Genomic DNA, 17,496 nt, shown 5'->3' with positions numbered 1-17,496 from the left:
TTCGACCCCTCCAGTCTGCTGTTTTTCAATCACACTTGATATGTTTCTCAACCTCTTTCTCCCAGAAACCTTTTGACCTCTTACACATCAAGAGCCCATTTACCATTTTTTTGTTGCAGTCAAAGACTTGACAACCACAGCTCTTCATGTTAATGAATTCTCAGGATCCACCACCATGTGGTTGAAGAAATTTCATGGAATTAAATTTCTAATTGGTCGCGCCTTCACTGTGACAGTGAATCTGACAATAACTTCTCAATTCCGTTTTTAGGCATTTCTGCTTCCGTTGGTTCAGTTAATCGCATCGAATACTACACCAGCCATGGCTTCAGTGACAGTAGTCCGGGATCAGACGATCTTGAGGTGAACGCCAACAGAAGTTTGGGTGTGTATGTGTTCACTTGCTGGGAGTTCATTTTTGTCCTTGTCACTCCGTCTGCCATCCGAACATAAAAGTGTCAATGTTCACAAAACTGAGAATGACACTGGCACTGATAGTGCTTACATGAGCAATGTTAATGAATAAGCAATGTGGTGTTTTGGACTCATAGAGACATAGTCCATTGAGACCGTGCCTGTAAAAACAAGTATCTAAATATTTCAAACCCCTTTACCAGCACGTGGTTCTTTGCCTTGTCTGGGCTGACATCGCAGGTGCACCACTGAATACACTTAGATATTCTCAGCATATTTTGCCTCTAACATCATGATGGTCAGTCAGTCACAGTTTCTCCCCTGCCTCCAGCGAAAGCAATTTTCCTCAAATCCTCTTTAATTCTTCCTTCCCTTCCCTGAAATCGATGCCGCTGATCTTTTATCTCGCCCTCAAAAGAGAAGCATTCCTTCGTGTCTACCCCACATATGTCCTTCGGAATTTCTTATCAACGCCCAAGTGTCCTCAGTTCGATGGAAACAAATAAGAATGGTTGGACAGAAGCAAGCCATTTATTCTCCAAAATGTGTTTTGGCGTGCAGTGCGATCAAGATTGGTTGTTGTGTGATCTAAATACAGATGCCTTCTTTGACACTTATCACTTATTGACTTTGTTGAAGAAAAAGCAAAACCTGCCTCATATTTAAAAATTGGAAACTGATCTGAATCAGCTACTCTGAGAGGAAGACAATTCCAAATCCCTCCCAGCCTTTTCTTTGCTGTGATGCCTCTATAACTGCCGTTCTCTAAATCACAGATTATGAACATGAGATCGAGAATCTATAACAATTCGAAATAGTTCATCCTTATCTCCTCATTTTTAAAAGTTTTAATCCCTTCAAGATTTGTGCTTAGCTTTCAAATTTAGAGAGAAAATAGACCTAATTTGCTTTAAATGTCCATATATTCCCCAAACGCTGAACTCCTTTGAACCATCTAACTCTTCGAATTCTACGTACCAGCACTCATGCTCTATTCCAGCACGACTCTCCTTTTCTCTATGTGATGTATTGTAATTTGCATCAATGACAATCAATCATGCGTTTTCTTCAAGCTCCAGTTCAGGGCCATTACGATGACATTGAGACTGAATCTCACGATTGCCGGTCACAATTGGATAGTGATCCTGATGAACCCCTCGCACTGACAAATGCTGACAATGGTCTTTGTTCCCTCAGTAAGTTGAATTACAGTTGCTCACATCATAATCGCCGGTCTGTGTGTCCACGCTGTCTTCATTCCTTTCCATTCTAAGATCGATATTGCATTTACAGAAAATCTAAGAAGAAGATTCAAATTGATCGAAGCCTTATCTCTGCAAATTGTCTCTGAGAAAGTGTAGTGTTCATGGAGAGGATCTTAATTTAAATATCATGAAAAATTACATTATTTTGAAAAATAAAGTACTTTGATATTGAGCAGGCAGTGCGTGTCGTCAGCTCTTTGAATAGCAGGCACTGGCTTCACCCACTGGTGAGATAGAAAGTTTATAAAACTATTGTTTACAATGAATCGGCGACTGGCGAAATAGAAAATATAGGAGGTAGGATTTTTATTGGTCCAAGTTTTAAATGATGTAGCTCTTACTGCTCACTTAGAAGACAAAACCTATGGATGCTTACTTTTAAAATCAAATAGAGCTTATTTTTTTGTGTGTTATGAGATACCTTAAAATATTTCTAGAAGTTAATGCAGGCCCTGACGTTCTTCTTATTTTCAAAAGGAATATTGTGAATATTCCAGGAGATATGCTGCCGGTCAAACCTCTTAGTTAGAAACCAAACAGAATTTAGTCACAATATTGCCTTTGTTTTTCCTTTGTTCATTAACGGGATTAGGACGATGCTGGTCATCCTGAATTGCCCATAGGGCAGTGAAGAGTTAAAATAATTGATGTGGGTCTGGTATCATACATATATAGGCCAGACCAGGTACGAAGGGCAATTTCCTTCCTAAAGGTCATTAGTAAACCAGATGGTCTTCTACCAACAATCAACAATGGATTCATGGTCATTATTAGACTCTTAATTCCAGAATTTCTTTGAAGCAGGATTCGAACCCAGGTCCCAACATTTTCTGGGTCTCAATATTAACATTCCCGCGATAATGCCACTGTTCCATCGCCAAACAAAAGAGAATAGAGCAAAGAATAATTAAGCTATTCGAAACCCCAACGCAATATTCCAACTTAATAATGGGGTTCCAATATTTTCAACAATCCCATCAAACACTACTTGCACCAAAAAGAAAGCTCCAACGCAGGGTCTTATGGGAGAAAAGTCAGAGAGTGGAACCAGCCTGGAAATGCATCTTTGGATCCAGCAGCTTTTAAAACAGTACTGTACTAAACCAAACCAAACCAGACACAAGGTAAACTGGGAGAATTGGTCACACCCCTTTCTTTTTGAAGTACTTTTAAATTCAATACTTGAAAGGCTGTTACCAAACACAGTATCTCAGAACGTATTTTCAAAATGGCTCTAAAACCCTTCAACATAGATTGTGTATCTATTATGACCTCTCTGAAAACAAAACAAGGGCAACATAACCTTGTGAAAGAAGCAGCGCCGTCACACGTGGAACTGCATTCATATCAATTCCCAAGGAAGAATGATTGTTTCAGAACTTGAACATTGTACCTGCCTGCAATTCATGGGTATCGTTGTACAAAAATCCAGTTAATCTCACCAGTAGATCAGCCATTTTCAAAATTTCCAACAGGCAATTGAAATTTTGGGTGGGAAATTCACTAAAGCTATTAAGGTGGATTTAAACTAATACAGCAGGGGGATGGGAACCAAAATTGTAGGACAGGTACAGAAGAGGATGAGAGTAGAGAGTTCCCAAATCAAGTATCTGACGCTGGCAAGCGAGAACCTGGTTAGAAGTGTGCGTACTTCAACGCGAGGAACATCCGAACTAAAGTGGGTGAACTGGCAGCGTGGGTTGGTACCTGGGACTTCGATGTTGTGGCCATTACAGAGACTTAGATAGAGCAGGGACAGGAATGGCTGTTACAGGTTCCAGGATTCAGATGTTTCAGTACGAATACAGAAAATAGTAAAAGGTGGTGGGGGGGGGGGGGGGGGTGGGGTGGCATTGTTGATCACAGACAATATTACAGTTGGAGAAAGGATGTTTGGGGACTCGTTAAGTGAGGTAGTATGGCCTGAGGTTAGAAACAGGAAAGGAGAGGTCCCCATGCTGGGAGTTTTGTATTGGCCTCAGAATAGTCCTAGAGAAGTAGAGGAAAAGATAGCAAAGATGATTCTTGATAGGAGTAAGAGAGGCAGGGTAGTTGTAATGGGGGACTTCAACTATCCAAATATTGACTGGGAACACTACAGTACGAGTACTATAGATGGGTCGGGTTTTGTCCAGTGTGTGCAGGAGGGCTTCCTGACATAGTATGTAGTCAGATCTGAAGGGGCAAATCCACTTTAGATTTAATACTGGGTAACGAGCCTGGCCAGGCGTTAGATTTGGAAATATGTGAGCACTTTGGAGACAGCAATCACAATTCTGTCAGGTTTACTTTAGTGATGGAAAGGGATAGGTGTACACAACCGAACAAGAGTTACAGCTGGGGGAAGGGAAATTGAGATGCAATTAGGAAAGATTTAGGAAGCATAGAATGGGGAAGGAAACTGCAGGGGGATGAGCACATTAAAAATGTGGAGCTTATTCAAGGAAAAGCTCCTGTGTGTTCTCGATAAGTATGTACCTGCCAGAGAGGGAGGAAGATATAGAACTAAGGAAGTGGAATCCCTGGTGAAGAAGAAGAAGAAGGCTTCTGTTAGGACAAAGTGTGAAAACTCAGGGCGCTTGAGGATTACAAGGAAGTCAGAAAAGACCTAAAACTAGAGCCCAGAAGAGCCAGGAGGGGACATGAGAAATTGTTGGTGGATCGGATCAGGGTTAACCCAAAGGCTTTCCATAGGTATGTCAGGAATAAAAGAATGACGAGAGTTAAATTAGGGCCAATCAAGGATAATAGTGGGAAGTTGTGTGTGGAGTCATAGCAGATAGGGGAAGCACGAAGTAAATATTTTTCAACAGTGTTCACTATAGAAAATGAAAATGTTGGCGAGGAAGATACAGAGATACTTGCATCTCGACGAGAAGAAATTGAGTTTCACAAGGAAGAGGTATTAGAAATACTGCAGAGTGTGAAAATAGACAAGTCCCCTGGGCCGGATGGGATCTATCCGAGAATCCTTTGGGAAGCAAGGGAAGAGATTGCCTCGCCTTTGGCATTGATCTTCAATTCATCGTTGTCTACAGGAATAGTGCCTGAGGACTGGAGGATAGCAAATGTGGTTCGCTTGTTCAAAAAGGGTAGTAGAGACAACCCTGGTGATTACAGACCAGTGCGTCTCACTTCAGCTGTTGGTAAAGTGTTGGAAAAGGTTGGAAGAGATAGGATTTATAAGCATCTAGAAAAGGATAATCTGGTCAGGGTCAGTCAGCACGATTTTGTGAAGGGTAGATCCTGCCTTACGAATCTTATTGACTTTTTTGACAAAGTAACCAAACAGGTAGATGAGAGTGAACCGGTTGATGTGGTGTATATGGATATCAGCAAGGCGTTCGATACGATTCCCCACAGTAGGCTATTATACAAAATGTGGAGGAATGGGATTGCGGCAGACATAGCAGTTTGGATCAGTAATTGGCTTGCTGAAAGAAAACAGAGGGTGGTAGTTGATGGAACATTTTCATCTTGGTGTACAGTTACTAGCGGCGTACCGCAACGATCGGTGTTGGGTTCACTGCTGTTCGTCAGTTTTAAAAATGACCTGGATGAGGGCTTAGAAGGGTGCGTTAGTAAATTTGCGGATGACACTAAGGTCGGTGGAGTTGTGGATAGTGACGAAGGATGTAGTAGGTTGCAGAGAGACATAGACAGGATGCAGAGCTGGGCTGAGAGGTGGCAAATGGAGTTTAATGTGGACAAGTGTGAGGTGATACACTTTGGCCAGAGTAATCGGAATGCAAAGTACAGGGCTAATGGTAGGATTCTTGGGAGTGCAGATGAGCAGAAAGATCTTGGTGTCCATGTACACAGATTCCTGAAAGTCACCACCCAGATTGACAGGGTTGTTAAGATGGCATACAGTGTTTCGGCCTTTATTAATAGAGGGACTGAGTTACGGAACCAGGAGGTTATGCTGCAGCTGTACAAAGCTCTGGTATGGCCACACTTGGAGTATTGTGTACAGTTTTGATCACTGCATTATAAAAAGGATGTGGAAGCTTTGGAAAGGGTGCAGAGGAGATTTACTAGAATGTTGCCTGGTATGGAGGGAAGGTCTTACTTGGAAAGGCTGATGGCCTTGAGGCTGTTCTCGTTTGAGAGAAGAAGGTTGAGACGTGACTTAATAGAGACATACAAGATAATCAGCCTTTTTCTAGGTATGGTGATGGCAAACACGAGGGGACACAACTTTAAAGTGAGGGGGATAGCTATAAATCAGAGTCAGAGATAGTATATTTCCTAAGAGAGCAGTAAGGGTATGGAATGCTTTGCCTGCATTAGTAGTAGATTCACCAAGTTTAAGTGCATTTAAGTCGTCATTGGACAGGCAAATGGACGTACATGGAATAGTGTGGGTGGGATGGGCTTCCGATTAGTATGACAGGGCGGCGCAACATCGAGGGCTGAAGGGCCTGTACTGCGCTGTAAAGTGATTAGATTACTTTACAGTGTGGAAACAGGCCCTGCGGCCCAACAAGTCCACACCAACCCGACGAAGCGCAACCCACCCATACCCCTACATTTACCACTTGCCTAACACTAGGGACAATTTAGCATGGCCAATTCACCAGGCCTGTACATCTTTGGACTGTGGGAAGAAACCCGCTTAGACACAAGAAGAATGTGCAAACTCCACACAGACAGTCACCTGAGGTGGGTAGTTGAACCAGGCCTCTGGCGCTGTAAGGCAGCACTGCTAACCACCGTGCCACCCATAGACAGCAAGTAGACTGAAATTACTTTCTTTATCATTTCAGGTAACTGTTAGCGTCTATTTCAGCATGGGCTGTCCCGAGGCAGATAATATTGCAAGAAACCGTCCATCAACATTTTTAACATGCTGAGCATCCTTTTTCTCAACACAAGCTTCACTTGATTGTATTTCATCAGCATTTACTTTGTATTGGACAAGCTATATTTGCATTCATTCGTTTATTTTTGTTTAATAGTGTGTTTTGCTATGACTTAAAATGTGAAGTGAGCAGGTTGGATCGATTGTTATAGTGTTTGTATTAATTATCTAATTCATTTCTCTGTATGGATTAATTGCCTCTGTATTGGGGGCGAAGTTTCTGTCGTTTGTTAACGAAGCATTGTAAGGAATTCCATGTGTAAATTTTTTGCTTTTTCATACCTCAGGAGGGAGAGTTAAAACGTCTTGAATTTCCCTGACTATTATTTCGCTATTTATTAACTGAAATTTCCCTTCCATTGCTATATTTGCCATGACTTCGTAATCTTTCTGTAAGTGATCATGTAAGTTGCTGTTTATGAATAAAAATGCAGTGAATTCATTCTTGTGTTGAAATTCTGTGTCTCTTTGCAGACGTCAGTGCCATAGAGAATATGTGTGTGTCAGTGAGTGTTATCTGTGTTTGAACGAATGTGTATGAAAGACAGTGGGCGAGAATGTGAATTCAGTTATCAGTGTTTTTCTGAATGTGTGCGAATGCGAAAGAATGGGTGAGATTGGTGTGATTATGCAACTATGTCTGCGATTGTAATGCGAGTGTAATGGAGTTTGTGTGAATACTTGGAAGTTTTAATGCAGGAGGGAAGTTCATGGATAAACAGAATGACGAGAGCAACTTTCGGAGCATGAACATCTCGAGGATCCTGGTGCACAGAATTACAATTCCCTGAAAGTGGCAACATTCATAGGTCAACATGGCCTCTTCCAATTTTCTTCCATCATCAGTTAGGGCTCAGAGCATAGATTTTTCAAAGTCAGACAGCTTTCTATCCAAGTTTAGGATTAAGTCTGGACTGCAGATGCTGGAGATCAGAGTCCAACGTGTGGTGCTTGAAAAGCACAGCAAGTCAGGTAGCATCCGAGGAGCAGGAGAATTGACATTTCGGGCGTAAGGCCTTCAGGAGAACGTTTTCAAGATTGGCATCCTTGGCAGAGGCTTCACAGTCAGGTTACAATTAACTAGGAGCACGTGAGGACTGGAGATCAGAGTCTATAGTGTGGCGCTGGAAAAGCACAGCAGGTCAGACAGCATCCGAGGAGGACGTGAATCGACGTTTCGGGCATAAGCCCTTCTTATGCCTCCAGGGATTATGCCCCAAGCATCGATTCTCCTGCTCCTCGGATACTGCCTGACCTGCTGTGCCTTTCCAGCACTACACTCTCGACTGCTTTGAAAGTTTAGTTCGGCCGCTTTAAAATACTGTGTACAGTACTGGTCGTCACGCTGCTGGAGGCATGTTGAGGCTTTGGAGAGACTAACGACACGCTTCATCACGAAGGCCTGGTTTGGAGGATGTTGGCTACGAGGCGAGATTGGGCAACACTGGCGTTTTGTCAGCTGAACATCGGAATCTGAGGGTCGAGCTGATAATGTTTACAAATTGATGGGAGTCACGGATAGAATGGATAGTTGATATATTCCCTCCCCCCCCCACCTCCCCGCATGCCAGCAATGCCAACGACGTGGAGGTCATGGATTTTAGAAGCCTATCGCCAGATACAATGCATATAAATAGGCGGTTAATAAAAGGAAATGGTCACCTAGAAATGAAAGGTTTCTAGATTTGAAAGTCGCCAGACTTCATTACAATATTCGAGGGACAACGGTTCTGTTTATGAGTTCTTTGTTCTTTGATCTATCAATAGCGGGATCACTTAGCGCCATCTATCGCTTGGAGCAGGTACTGTTTGTCATGCAATTCGTCTTGTTTGATCGCTTCACCAAGTTGTCCCTTTCACTTTTAGTTCTGCTGTCCTGATCTCTAAACATACAGGAAAAAAAGGGCACTTGGAATCTGACAGTGGGAAAAATTGATTAATGACGATGGAGCAGGATCCATCCCTGACATCCAACACAGGCTTTGGTGTAAAATCTGAAGGGACTTCCAAACTGGGTGGAGAGGAGTGATTAAATATATGGAAGGAGACAAATCTGGGGGTGGTTGCCAAAATTGGAAGTGGGATCGTTTTGAATGTAGTCTTGTTTGCTATCTTCGCCAGATCTGCCTCTCAGTTTTAGGTGTGCTGTGCTGAGCTGTGACAATCCAAAACAAGCAAGGACACCGAGACTCTGAAAGCTGGGAAAACTCATTACCACTGGCAGAGCCGGGCGCAGCTGTGGGATCCTGCACAGTTGTGGTGTAAAATTGGCAAGGTCTTGCAAACTGGGGCGTTTTTGGTGTGTCGGTGGGGACTAAATATTTGAGAGAACACAAATTTGTGGGTGGGAAGGGGAAAACTGGGAGGCCACAAAATTTCAGAGGTTCTAATTTGACGGGGCAGGTCTTCCAAAGTTTTGGAGGGGTCCAAATGCGAAGGTGGGGAAAATGTGGAAGCATGTGAATTGAAGTGTCAATATCTGAGGGCCAAAAAATTGAAGGAAACATTTTGTGGGCAGAAATTGAGTGTCAAAGTGAGCCAGAGAGAAAAAAAAAGACATAAAAGAGACTGGCTGAAAGAAAGAAAACGAGATGCAGATGGCATGTCAGTGCCTCCGTCTGTATGCAATGAGGCCTCTGTTGCAGTTGGGGGTGAATTCACTGAAATGGGGTTAACACCCATCCACCTTTCTCTCTGTCTGTCCTTCTTGTGTTTAAAGCTGATGGTCATGTTGATGTGTGCTTCGCTTTATGTGTCTCTGTGCTTTTGTGTCTGTGCGTCTTTTTCATACTGCACTATGACACACTCTGTACTGGAGGGACACTTGAATGATGGAATTAATTACCAAACCAATTAAAGGTTCAGTTTCTCCTTCTTTCGTTCAAAATGGTACAATGCTGCCTTCTGGTGGCCTCCCCGCACTACTACACAAGCGGAAGCATTTTTTAAGTGGGATTATCAAAGTCTGTGAATTTGTCAGGTTGCACAATGGTTTCATTCTTCAAACAATGTCTTTGGAGAGAGGGAGCAGTTGTTTTTTTCTGATCCACGTTGCCCCTGAGATATCAGTGGAAGGATAGGAACAAACCCAACGCTTGTCTGCTCCTCTAACCTTTGAATTCCTTCCTCACTGAACCATTCAACGTCTGGAGTACAAAACATAACAAATTGCAGAGCCTCATTCCTGATGAAGGGTTTATGCCTGAAATGTCGACTCTCCTCTTCCTCGAGTGCTGACTGACCGGATGTGCTTTTTCAGCACCACTCGCTTCGACTTTCCAGCATCTGCAGCCCTCACTTACGACAAATTGTAGAATGCACGACAGAGTTTATCATGTCTCCTGACAAAACGGTTCACTCAGAACTGCCTGGATGCATTTGCGATGAAGATGCACTATTAAATGTGTAAATTGCCAGAAATACAGTACAAAGATCAATCATTTCCACATTGCATGGGGAACACGCACTTTTCTGAATATGTGGATGTTTCATTCCAAGGGAAAGCGTAGTACAATGCCAATCTATTTCACCAGAATGTTTTTGTGTGTGTGTATGTCTGAGTTTGAGCATGTCTGTGGCTGTGTTGTTTACAGTAGCCTCTCCGTAACCGCAGGGGATACGTTCCAGGACCGACCCCAGAATCCCTAAACCACAGATAGGAGCAAATTCACTTATTTTAATGGGAGAAGTACCTTCTCGATAATCTCCTGGTCTCATGTTCCCTATAGTACGTTCGGTGCAGGGTAACTGAAACCACAGAAAATAGTTCCACGGATACAGTGGTCAATTTTTATGTGTCTGTGTGGTATCAATGTGCTTGATGTGGTGTTTTTGTTGATGTGCTCGTGTGGTGTGTTTTTGCCTTTAATGCTACTCTACGTTATTCCCTCTCTTTCTACCTTGTTCTCTGTTGCTGCTTCATTCTCCCACCTGTCTCTCTCCATCCGCTCTTCCTCTCTCTCTCCTCTCTCTATATCTCTCACTGTCTCGTTCTTTGTCTGTCTCCCTTCTTTCTTCCCTTTCTCTCCTGCTCTCACCCTCTTTCTACCTCTGACCCTCTTCTAATGTCTCCCTTTCCTCTCTCATCCTCTCTGTCGAACTATCCTTTTCTCACTCTGTCTCACACTCTCTGTCCCTCAATCTACCCCTCTCCAATCCTTCTCCCTCTCTGTGTTTCACTCTCTGTCTCCCCCACATTATCACTGTCTCTCTAAATATCTCTCCTCCGAGCATCTTCCTGTTCCTTCGATGCATTGTCTCTGTCTGTCTGTCACTCTCTTCCCTCCTTCTCTCTCACACTTTCGCCCTCCTTTCCTCCCTCCCCATCTCTCTCTCTCTATGCCTGTATTCCTGTCTCTCTCACACATTCTCTTCCCCGCCTCCTTCCCTGTCTGTCTTTCTCTCGCTCTCAAACCCTCTCTCTGACTCTCACTTTCTCGCCCTCACAGCCGTCCTTCTATGTCTCTTTCTGTAGGTCCCTCTCTCTTGCTCAGTCTCTCAATCACCCTTTCTCCGCCCACTTCCTTTCTCTCTCTCTGTCCCTATCCCTACCTGGAAATGGTGGACGTGTCGAGAGACCGAATGAAGCACATATGCCAGTCACCAGGAACCACGTGGTGCATACTGCAAATCAGCTCTTGCCCACTGGGAGCCGCGATTTTTCTGAATCAAGAGTTGAATGTGACAGTCCTTGATTCAGGGTATTACCCCCAGGGATGAATTGACGGCGATGTCAGTGCAGACCGTGTCAAAAGGTTCGCCAACACAATCCGGATGCAGGGAATCCCGCAATAACAGGACCATAGGTGATCAGATCGATCTCCCAAAATCCCATTAGGGCGTTAGGTGTCAGCCTACAGCTCATGGTCTGCAGTGGTTGAAGAAAGTTGTCAAACAATTGAGTGGAATTGAGATTTGTGGACAGAGAAATGGCACTTGGAGCTTCATGCAGGCAAGTGTGAGGTGCTGCTTCCGTTTATTGGTGGGTGAATTGAGCACAAATGCCAGGGAGTCAAGTTGTAGCTTTGCCTAGTTCGCACTTCGACTGTTGCATTCAATTCTCGTCACCACATTACAGGAAAGACGTCCAGTCTTTCAAGAGGTTGCTGAGAGGTTTACCGGTATGCTGCCTCCACTGGAGGTCATGGATTACAAGAAGAGGCTAGACAATCTGTGTTTTCTTGCTCTGGAGCGGCGGAGGTTGAGGGGAGACGTGGTTGAAGTCTTTAAAATACTGAGCTGCACAGATAAGGTTGACAGTTGGAATCTATTTCCCAGATTTGAAATTTCTAATAAGACGAAGCATAAGTTCAAGATGAGAAGGGGAATGTTGAATGGAGATTTGAGGCGGATTTTTTCTTTGCACGGAGAATGTTAGGTGCCTGAAACGAACCTGTGTAGTTCTGGAAGGAGATACTAACGAGAGGTTTAAGGCTGTTTTCGATCCACACAAGAATATGCAAGGGATGCAGGGAAAGGAATGTTGGGCAGGAGAATGAATTAGTTTAATTTGGCGTCATCATAAGCACACCACAATTGACCGAATGTCGTTTTCCAGTGCTGCGCTGATATACGTTCTATGTCCTTGTGCAGGTCATCATGAATCATAACCTTCCCATTGTACTCTTGCAAGGGGGTGGCCGGACGAAATTTCTTTTTATTCATTCACTGGATGAGTGCATTACGTCCTTGTGCTGTTATTACTTATCCATCTCTAATTGCCTAGACGGGAATTAAGAGATTTTGCTGTGGGTCGGGAGTCGTACGTACGCAAGGTCAAGTAGAGATGGCAGTTTCTCTCCCTAAAGTCCATTATTGAACCAGATGGTCATTTCCACCCACCAACAATGGTTTTCGTTCGATTGTTATTTCCAGAATTTTCTAAAAAATAAACAGAAATTCCAACATACGGCCTTAGAAAAAAATTGAATGCCTTTCAAAACGGAGTGGACGAGAGAGTTCTTCAGCTGCAGAGTGGTGAATTTGGAATTTGTTGCCATAGAAGGCTGTGGAGGCCACGGTATTGTGTACACTTAAGGCAGAGATAGACAGGTTCTTGATTTTAAAGGTATCAAAGGTGCAACAGCGAAGGTGGGAGAATGGGGTTCAGAAACTTGCCAGGTAAGACTGAAAGGCAGAGCAGACTCTATGGAACAAATGATCTAATTTCCGATCCTTTGGTCTTATGATCTTAACTGGAACCGAGTTCTGAAGAACGTTACCTTGGTCTGGATTAACAGTTCAGTGAGAATTGTCACTGGGCCATCACCCTCTCCAATGAGAAGGTCTTGCTAAAGATAAAATATGGATGCTCCCTCTGATGACCTGGACATTGGGAGAGGGTTGAGCAGTGAGTATGGGAAAAGTTGAAAATACTAAGCAGAATACTTCATTAAATGAACAGGCGCTGACTGCTCCCTACAGTCCCACCTCTATTTGCTGAGGAATGCATGCTGCCCACCCTAACACTATACAACACTCAAAACGGGTTTCCCTTCTGTTAACCCTGAAATAAGCTCAAAACAGTCACTCTTAAGATAGGTTTGCACCCGTCTCTTTCAATCGTTCCCTCATTCCTTATTCTTTTACCATAGAAACATCTTCAACTCAGCTCTGGGTCCTTAGTGAAAGCCCACAGTCTTAGAGGGATCGATGTCTCCCAGCGCAGTGAATATGAAATGATTTGGAACATTTGCTGGCATCTCTTAGCGTTACCTGGTTTTGATTACATTGAATAATCTGAGTGAACGGATATTTGGACACACTCTTCAGCTGCTCTCTGACTTTCGTCTGCATATTGGCATAACTCACATTGTTCGTGTGGTACCTGAGGTGCTGTAGCATGAAGCCTAATTCCTGGACAAATACGTTTATCCAGACAGACAGACACCCTAAATACAACATTTGGTTCCAAATCGAATACAGCGTTACTGTTGACCACAACGGGCGAAACTTGTTGTGATAACACACAACAAAATGATAGATTTCCATTGACTTTGTATTTCTGGATCTCTTGAACTCTGGCCAAAAAGTCTCCCGCAAGCTCTGCTTGTGAACAAAAATGTACCAGACGGTGAAAACATTGGGTAGCTGAATCAGGACAATGACTGTCCGTGGTGAAAATGTAGTGGAGAAACTTGATGGAAACCCAGATCCAAGATTCTCGAACATCTATCGTTACAAGATAAAACCACGTCCTGTTCATGTGAAAATAGGAAAAGAAAGATAGAGAGAAAAAAAAAACCGACAGTGAAGGAGGGAAAAGAGAGCAAAGAAAAGAGATGGAGAAAAAGAAGAAAGACAGCGAGAGAGAGGACAAAAAGAGAGAGACACAATGAGAGGATATGAAAAACAGAGGCAAGAGGCAAGAGTTAAGAGTGTGAGAGAAAGGGACTGAGACACAAGGGAATTAACAGAGAGATAAAAAGACAAACAGAGAGAAAAAGATAGAGATCGAGAGTGAGAACAAAAGAATTGATAGTGTGATAGGAAGGAAAACAGTCACTAGGCAGTTAGAGAAAAGAGAAAGCAAGAAACAAAGACAGAGAGAATGATAGAGATAGATAGCTGGTGTGAGAGAGAGAAATATAGAACGATGGAGAGGCAGAGAGACTTTGGGAGAAAGCAACAGAATTACAAAGAGAGATAGAAAGATTGAAAGAAAAGGAGAGCGATGGACAAAGAGACAGAAACAGAGAGTGGAAGAAGTTAGTCAGAGAAAAACAGGAGTTCAGGAAAGGCGCAGAGAGACTTATGATATGATAGCATGGTCTCAGCTTTTTTCTCTCTCTCAATTGTTCCTCGTCATTCAATGTTTTTAAGGCAAAGATAAATTCTTGAACAGTAAAGGACTGAGGGTGAACAGCTGCATGGGCTACTGGATCTGAGTCCACAAAAAGATCAGTCTTGCGCTGAGCTTCGCTGGGGGTAACTGCAGCAAGTCTGTGAGAGAGGTGCTTTCCAGAGAACACGGTGGTGTGGTTAAAGATTTCCCAGGCTGAAATTTAACCATTTCTTTTTCTGCTCAACTGTTTTTATGTCTCACTGTGTTCCATCTCCACCTATTGTTTACGCTTTCACTTACCTTCTGAGATATATACAACACACAAACATATTACCAGCTACACTGAGTTCTGATGAAATGTCACTGAATCTGAAACGTGAACTATGCCTTATACCCACAAGTGCTGCCGAATCTACAGGGTGTTTCCTGCAATTCTTATCTCTGTTTGCGATGGAAGTTCCAGTGTGAGGCACTTTGGGAACAGTGATCATAATTCTATAAGTTGAGTTATGAATGCAGATAATACTAGTCCTATGGTAAAAGTTTTAAAATAGGGGAATGCAAATGATACTCGCATATCAGTAACTGGAGAAATTAAATTTCACGGTTTATTTCTGGTACATCCGTTTTGGACAGGCGGGATTCTTGTGAATGTCAGTTGATCAGAATTCGTGAACCCCACACAGTTAGACAGCATGAAAGCAGGCTCTACTCTCCAACTGGCCGATGGTGTTAAAGATTACCAGACATTAACGTGTCCCATATTTAGGCGTTTATCCGATAACCCTTCAAATCTTTCCTTTTCGTGTTCTTTTCCTGATGTCTTTTTAATGTTGTAACTCTACCTGCATCAATATATTGCTGTGAGGAAGGAAGCTAAGACTGGCAAGATTCATAACCATGGATGACACGAGATGCTGAAAGTTTGGTCAAAGTGGAATAAAAACAAGCACGTCTTTTGGAAATTGAAATCAATCAAGACCCTCCAGGAATGTAAAGCGAGCTGCAAAAAATTAAATGAGGAACTAGGTGCGCTAAAAGAGGCCAAGAAATGTTCTTAAAAAGTGAGGATCTCAAAGGATTGCCTAAGTATTTTCAGAATAAGAGGGTAACTGGCGAAATACTCAAGGATAAAGAAGAGAATTTATGCTTGCCACTGGAGGAATTGGATGAGGCCCTGAATGAATACTTCACATCAGTCTTCACGAATGAGATAGAAATGGAAGACTTTAATATTCGGGAGGAACATGTCAATACTCTAAGGCAAATACATTTAAAAGTGAAGGAGGATTTTGATGTGTGAAAAAAAAACATTAAGCGAGTTGAACCCCTAGACCCCCCGGGTTTTAACCCAGGATATTCAGCAAGACAAGAGGAGAGGGAGTTATTGAGGCTTTGTCATGTATTTTTACATTTTATTTAGCCACAGGTGAGAATCGGAAGACTGGAGAACACTCAATTTTTGTCTTTTGTTGAAGAAGAGAGGCATGATTCGTTACGAAAATTATAGGTCGTTGCATTTTACATTTGTGCGAGCGAAATTATTGGAGAAGATTCTTGAATTCATGATCAATTCACATCTGGAAACAAAAGACAAAAGTACATTGTCAATGGCTGGACCCTTACGGAACATTAATGGACCAAGGGTCTATTTTCTTCGGTGCCTGAAAGTGGATAAGATGAGATAGAAGGCATGTGGCTTGCATGCCTTCAAAGGTACATTGTGTGCAAAAATTGCAAGTCATGTCGCAAATGTGTCAGATTTCGATCTGGCCGCATTTAGAGTACTGTGCAGATTTGCATTCGTTGGAGGATCGAAATGATCTGAGGCTTTGGAGAGAATGCAGAAGAGGCTTACTGAAAGGTTTACATCTTTTGAAGGCCCATCTACGTCCGAGATTCCAGTGAAACCAGTCCACGTTTTTCTAATGTTCCCTTCTGCTAAATTCATTCCAATCCTGTCAACATCCTGGTAAACCGCTTTTGCAATCCTTCTAAAGCCTCCACATCCTCCCTATCACGTGATAACTGAGGACAATACTCCACATGTGACCTCAGTAAAGCTTTATATAGCTGCAGGAGGAATTGCCAACTTTTATAGTCTCGACTGTGACTGATGAAGTCTCATCCCATCCGCGCTCCTTACCACTTTATTCACTTCTGTTGCCACTTTCAGGCATTTATGATGTTGGTCCAAGATCACTTGCATATCAGTGTTTGAATGGACGCTGCCATTTAATGTATAATTTCCTATTCCATTTGATCTCGAAAAATGTATCACTTCACATTTGCCCTGAATAAGCTCCATCTACCATTTCTTTATTCACTTTTCCAGCTGATCTATATCCTGCTATATCCTTTGACAACCGTCATTACAGATCGAAAGCTTCACCAATTTCAATGCCGTCTGCAAACCTATTAAGCAGACGACCAACATTTTCATCCAAATCATTAATGCTCTTGTTACAGACCGAGCACTGATTAGGAAAAAGTAATTCTGCGACAGGCTAACAGCTGGAAATGAAGTTTAGAAAAGTTAGGTACTTGTTTCTCACAGGCATATACACGATGCCCTGAAGGGAGGTTTCTCTGTGCGACGGATCGCTTTGACTCAAGTCATGACGGTTCTTTAGGGGAGAAGGAGGCTAAAAGTTCTGGTAGAAGTTTGCAAAACAATAAGAAAGCTGCGCAGAGTAGATGAAAAGGTAGACCGGCCGTTCGTGAATGGTACAAGAACAAGGCAGCATAGATTTTGGACAAACTTGGAATGTTTCTTCTTTTTAAATTCCCTACAATATGGAAAAAAACTCTTCGGCCCAACAAGTCCACGCTCACTCTCTGAAGAGGAACCCAGCCAGACCCATTCCTCCACTTATATTTACTCTTGACTAATGCACTTAACGTTCGTTAGAGTATCAGAAGCTGGGCTGGTGACCAGATGGAAACATTTGAAATTGTGAGAGGCATGAATAAAGAGGATGGTCGGAGTGTCCAAAAGGTGGAAACGTCAAGTACTAGGTGCACAGATTTATGATTGGAGATGGAAAGCTGAAGGGAAATTTGCGAGGAATGTTTTCACCACTTAAGTTGGTAAATGCCCGAAATGCACTGCCACTGGAGGTGAATGAGCAGTTATGATTGCAATATTGTAAAGACATTTAGATAGACCC

General features: G+C 42.8%; 1 protein-coding gene across 1 annotated transcript in view; it reads left to right on the top strand.

Moving 5' to 3' along the window:
* Positions 1-17,496, top strand: part of LOC140460131 (scavenger receptor cysteine-rich type 1 protein M130-like) — a 102,634-nt gene that overhangs the window by 64,944 nt on the left and 20,194 nt on the right. The window contains exons 20-22 of the mRNA XM_072554528.1: positions 272-385; positions 1,488-1,610; positions 8,311-8,345. Coding sequence (XP_072410629.1) covers positions 272-385; positions 1,488-1,610; positions 8,311-8,345 — 272 coding nt within the window. The remainder of the gene's footprint in view (positions 1-271; positions 386-1,487; positions 1,611-8,310; positions 8,346-17,496) is intronic.

Source organism: Chiloscyllium punctatum, chromosome 36 (assembly GCF_047496795.1).
Source record: "Chiloscyllium punctatum isolate Juve2018m chromosome 36, sChiPun1.3, whole genome shotgun sequence".
NCBI classification, from domain to species: domain Eukaryota; kingdom Metazoa; phylum Chordata; class Chondrichthyes; order Orectolobiformes; family Hemiscylliidae; genus Chiloscyllium; species Chiloscyllium punctatum.
This window is presented reverse-complemented; position numbering and strand designations above follow the sequence as displayed.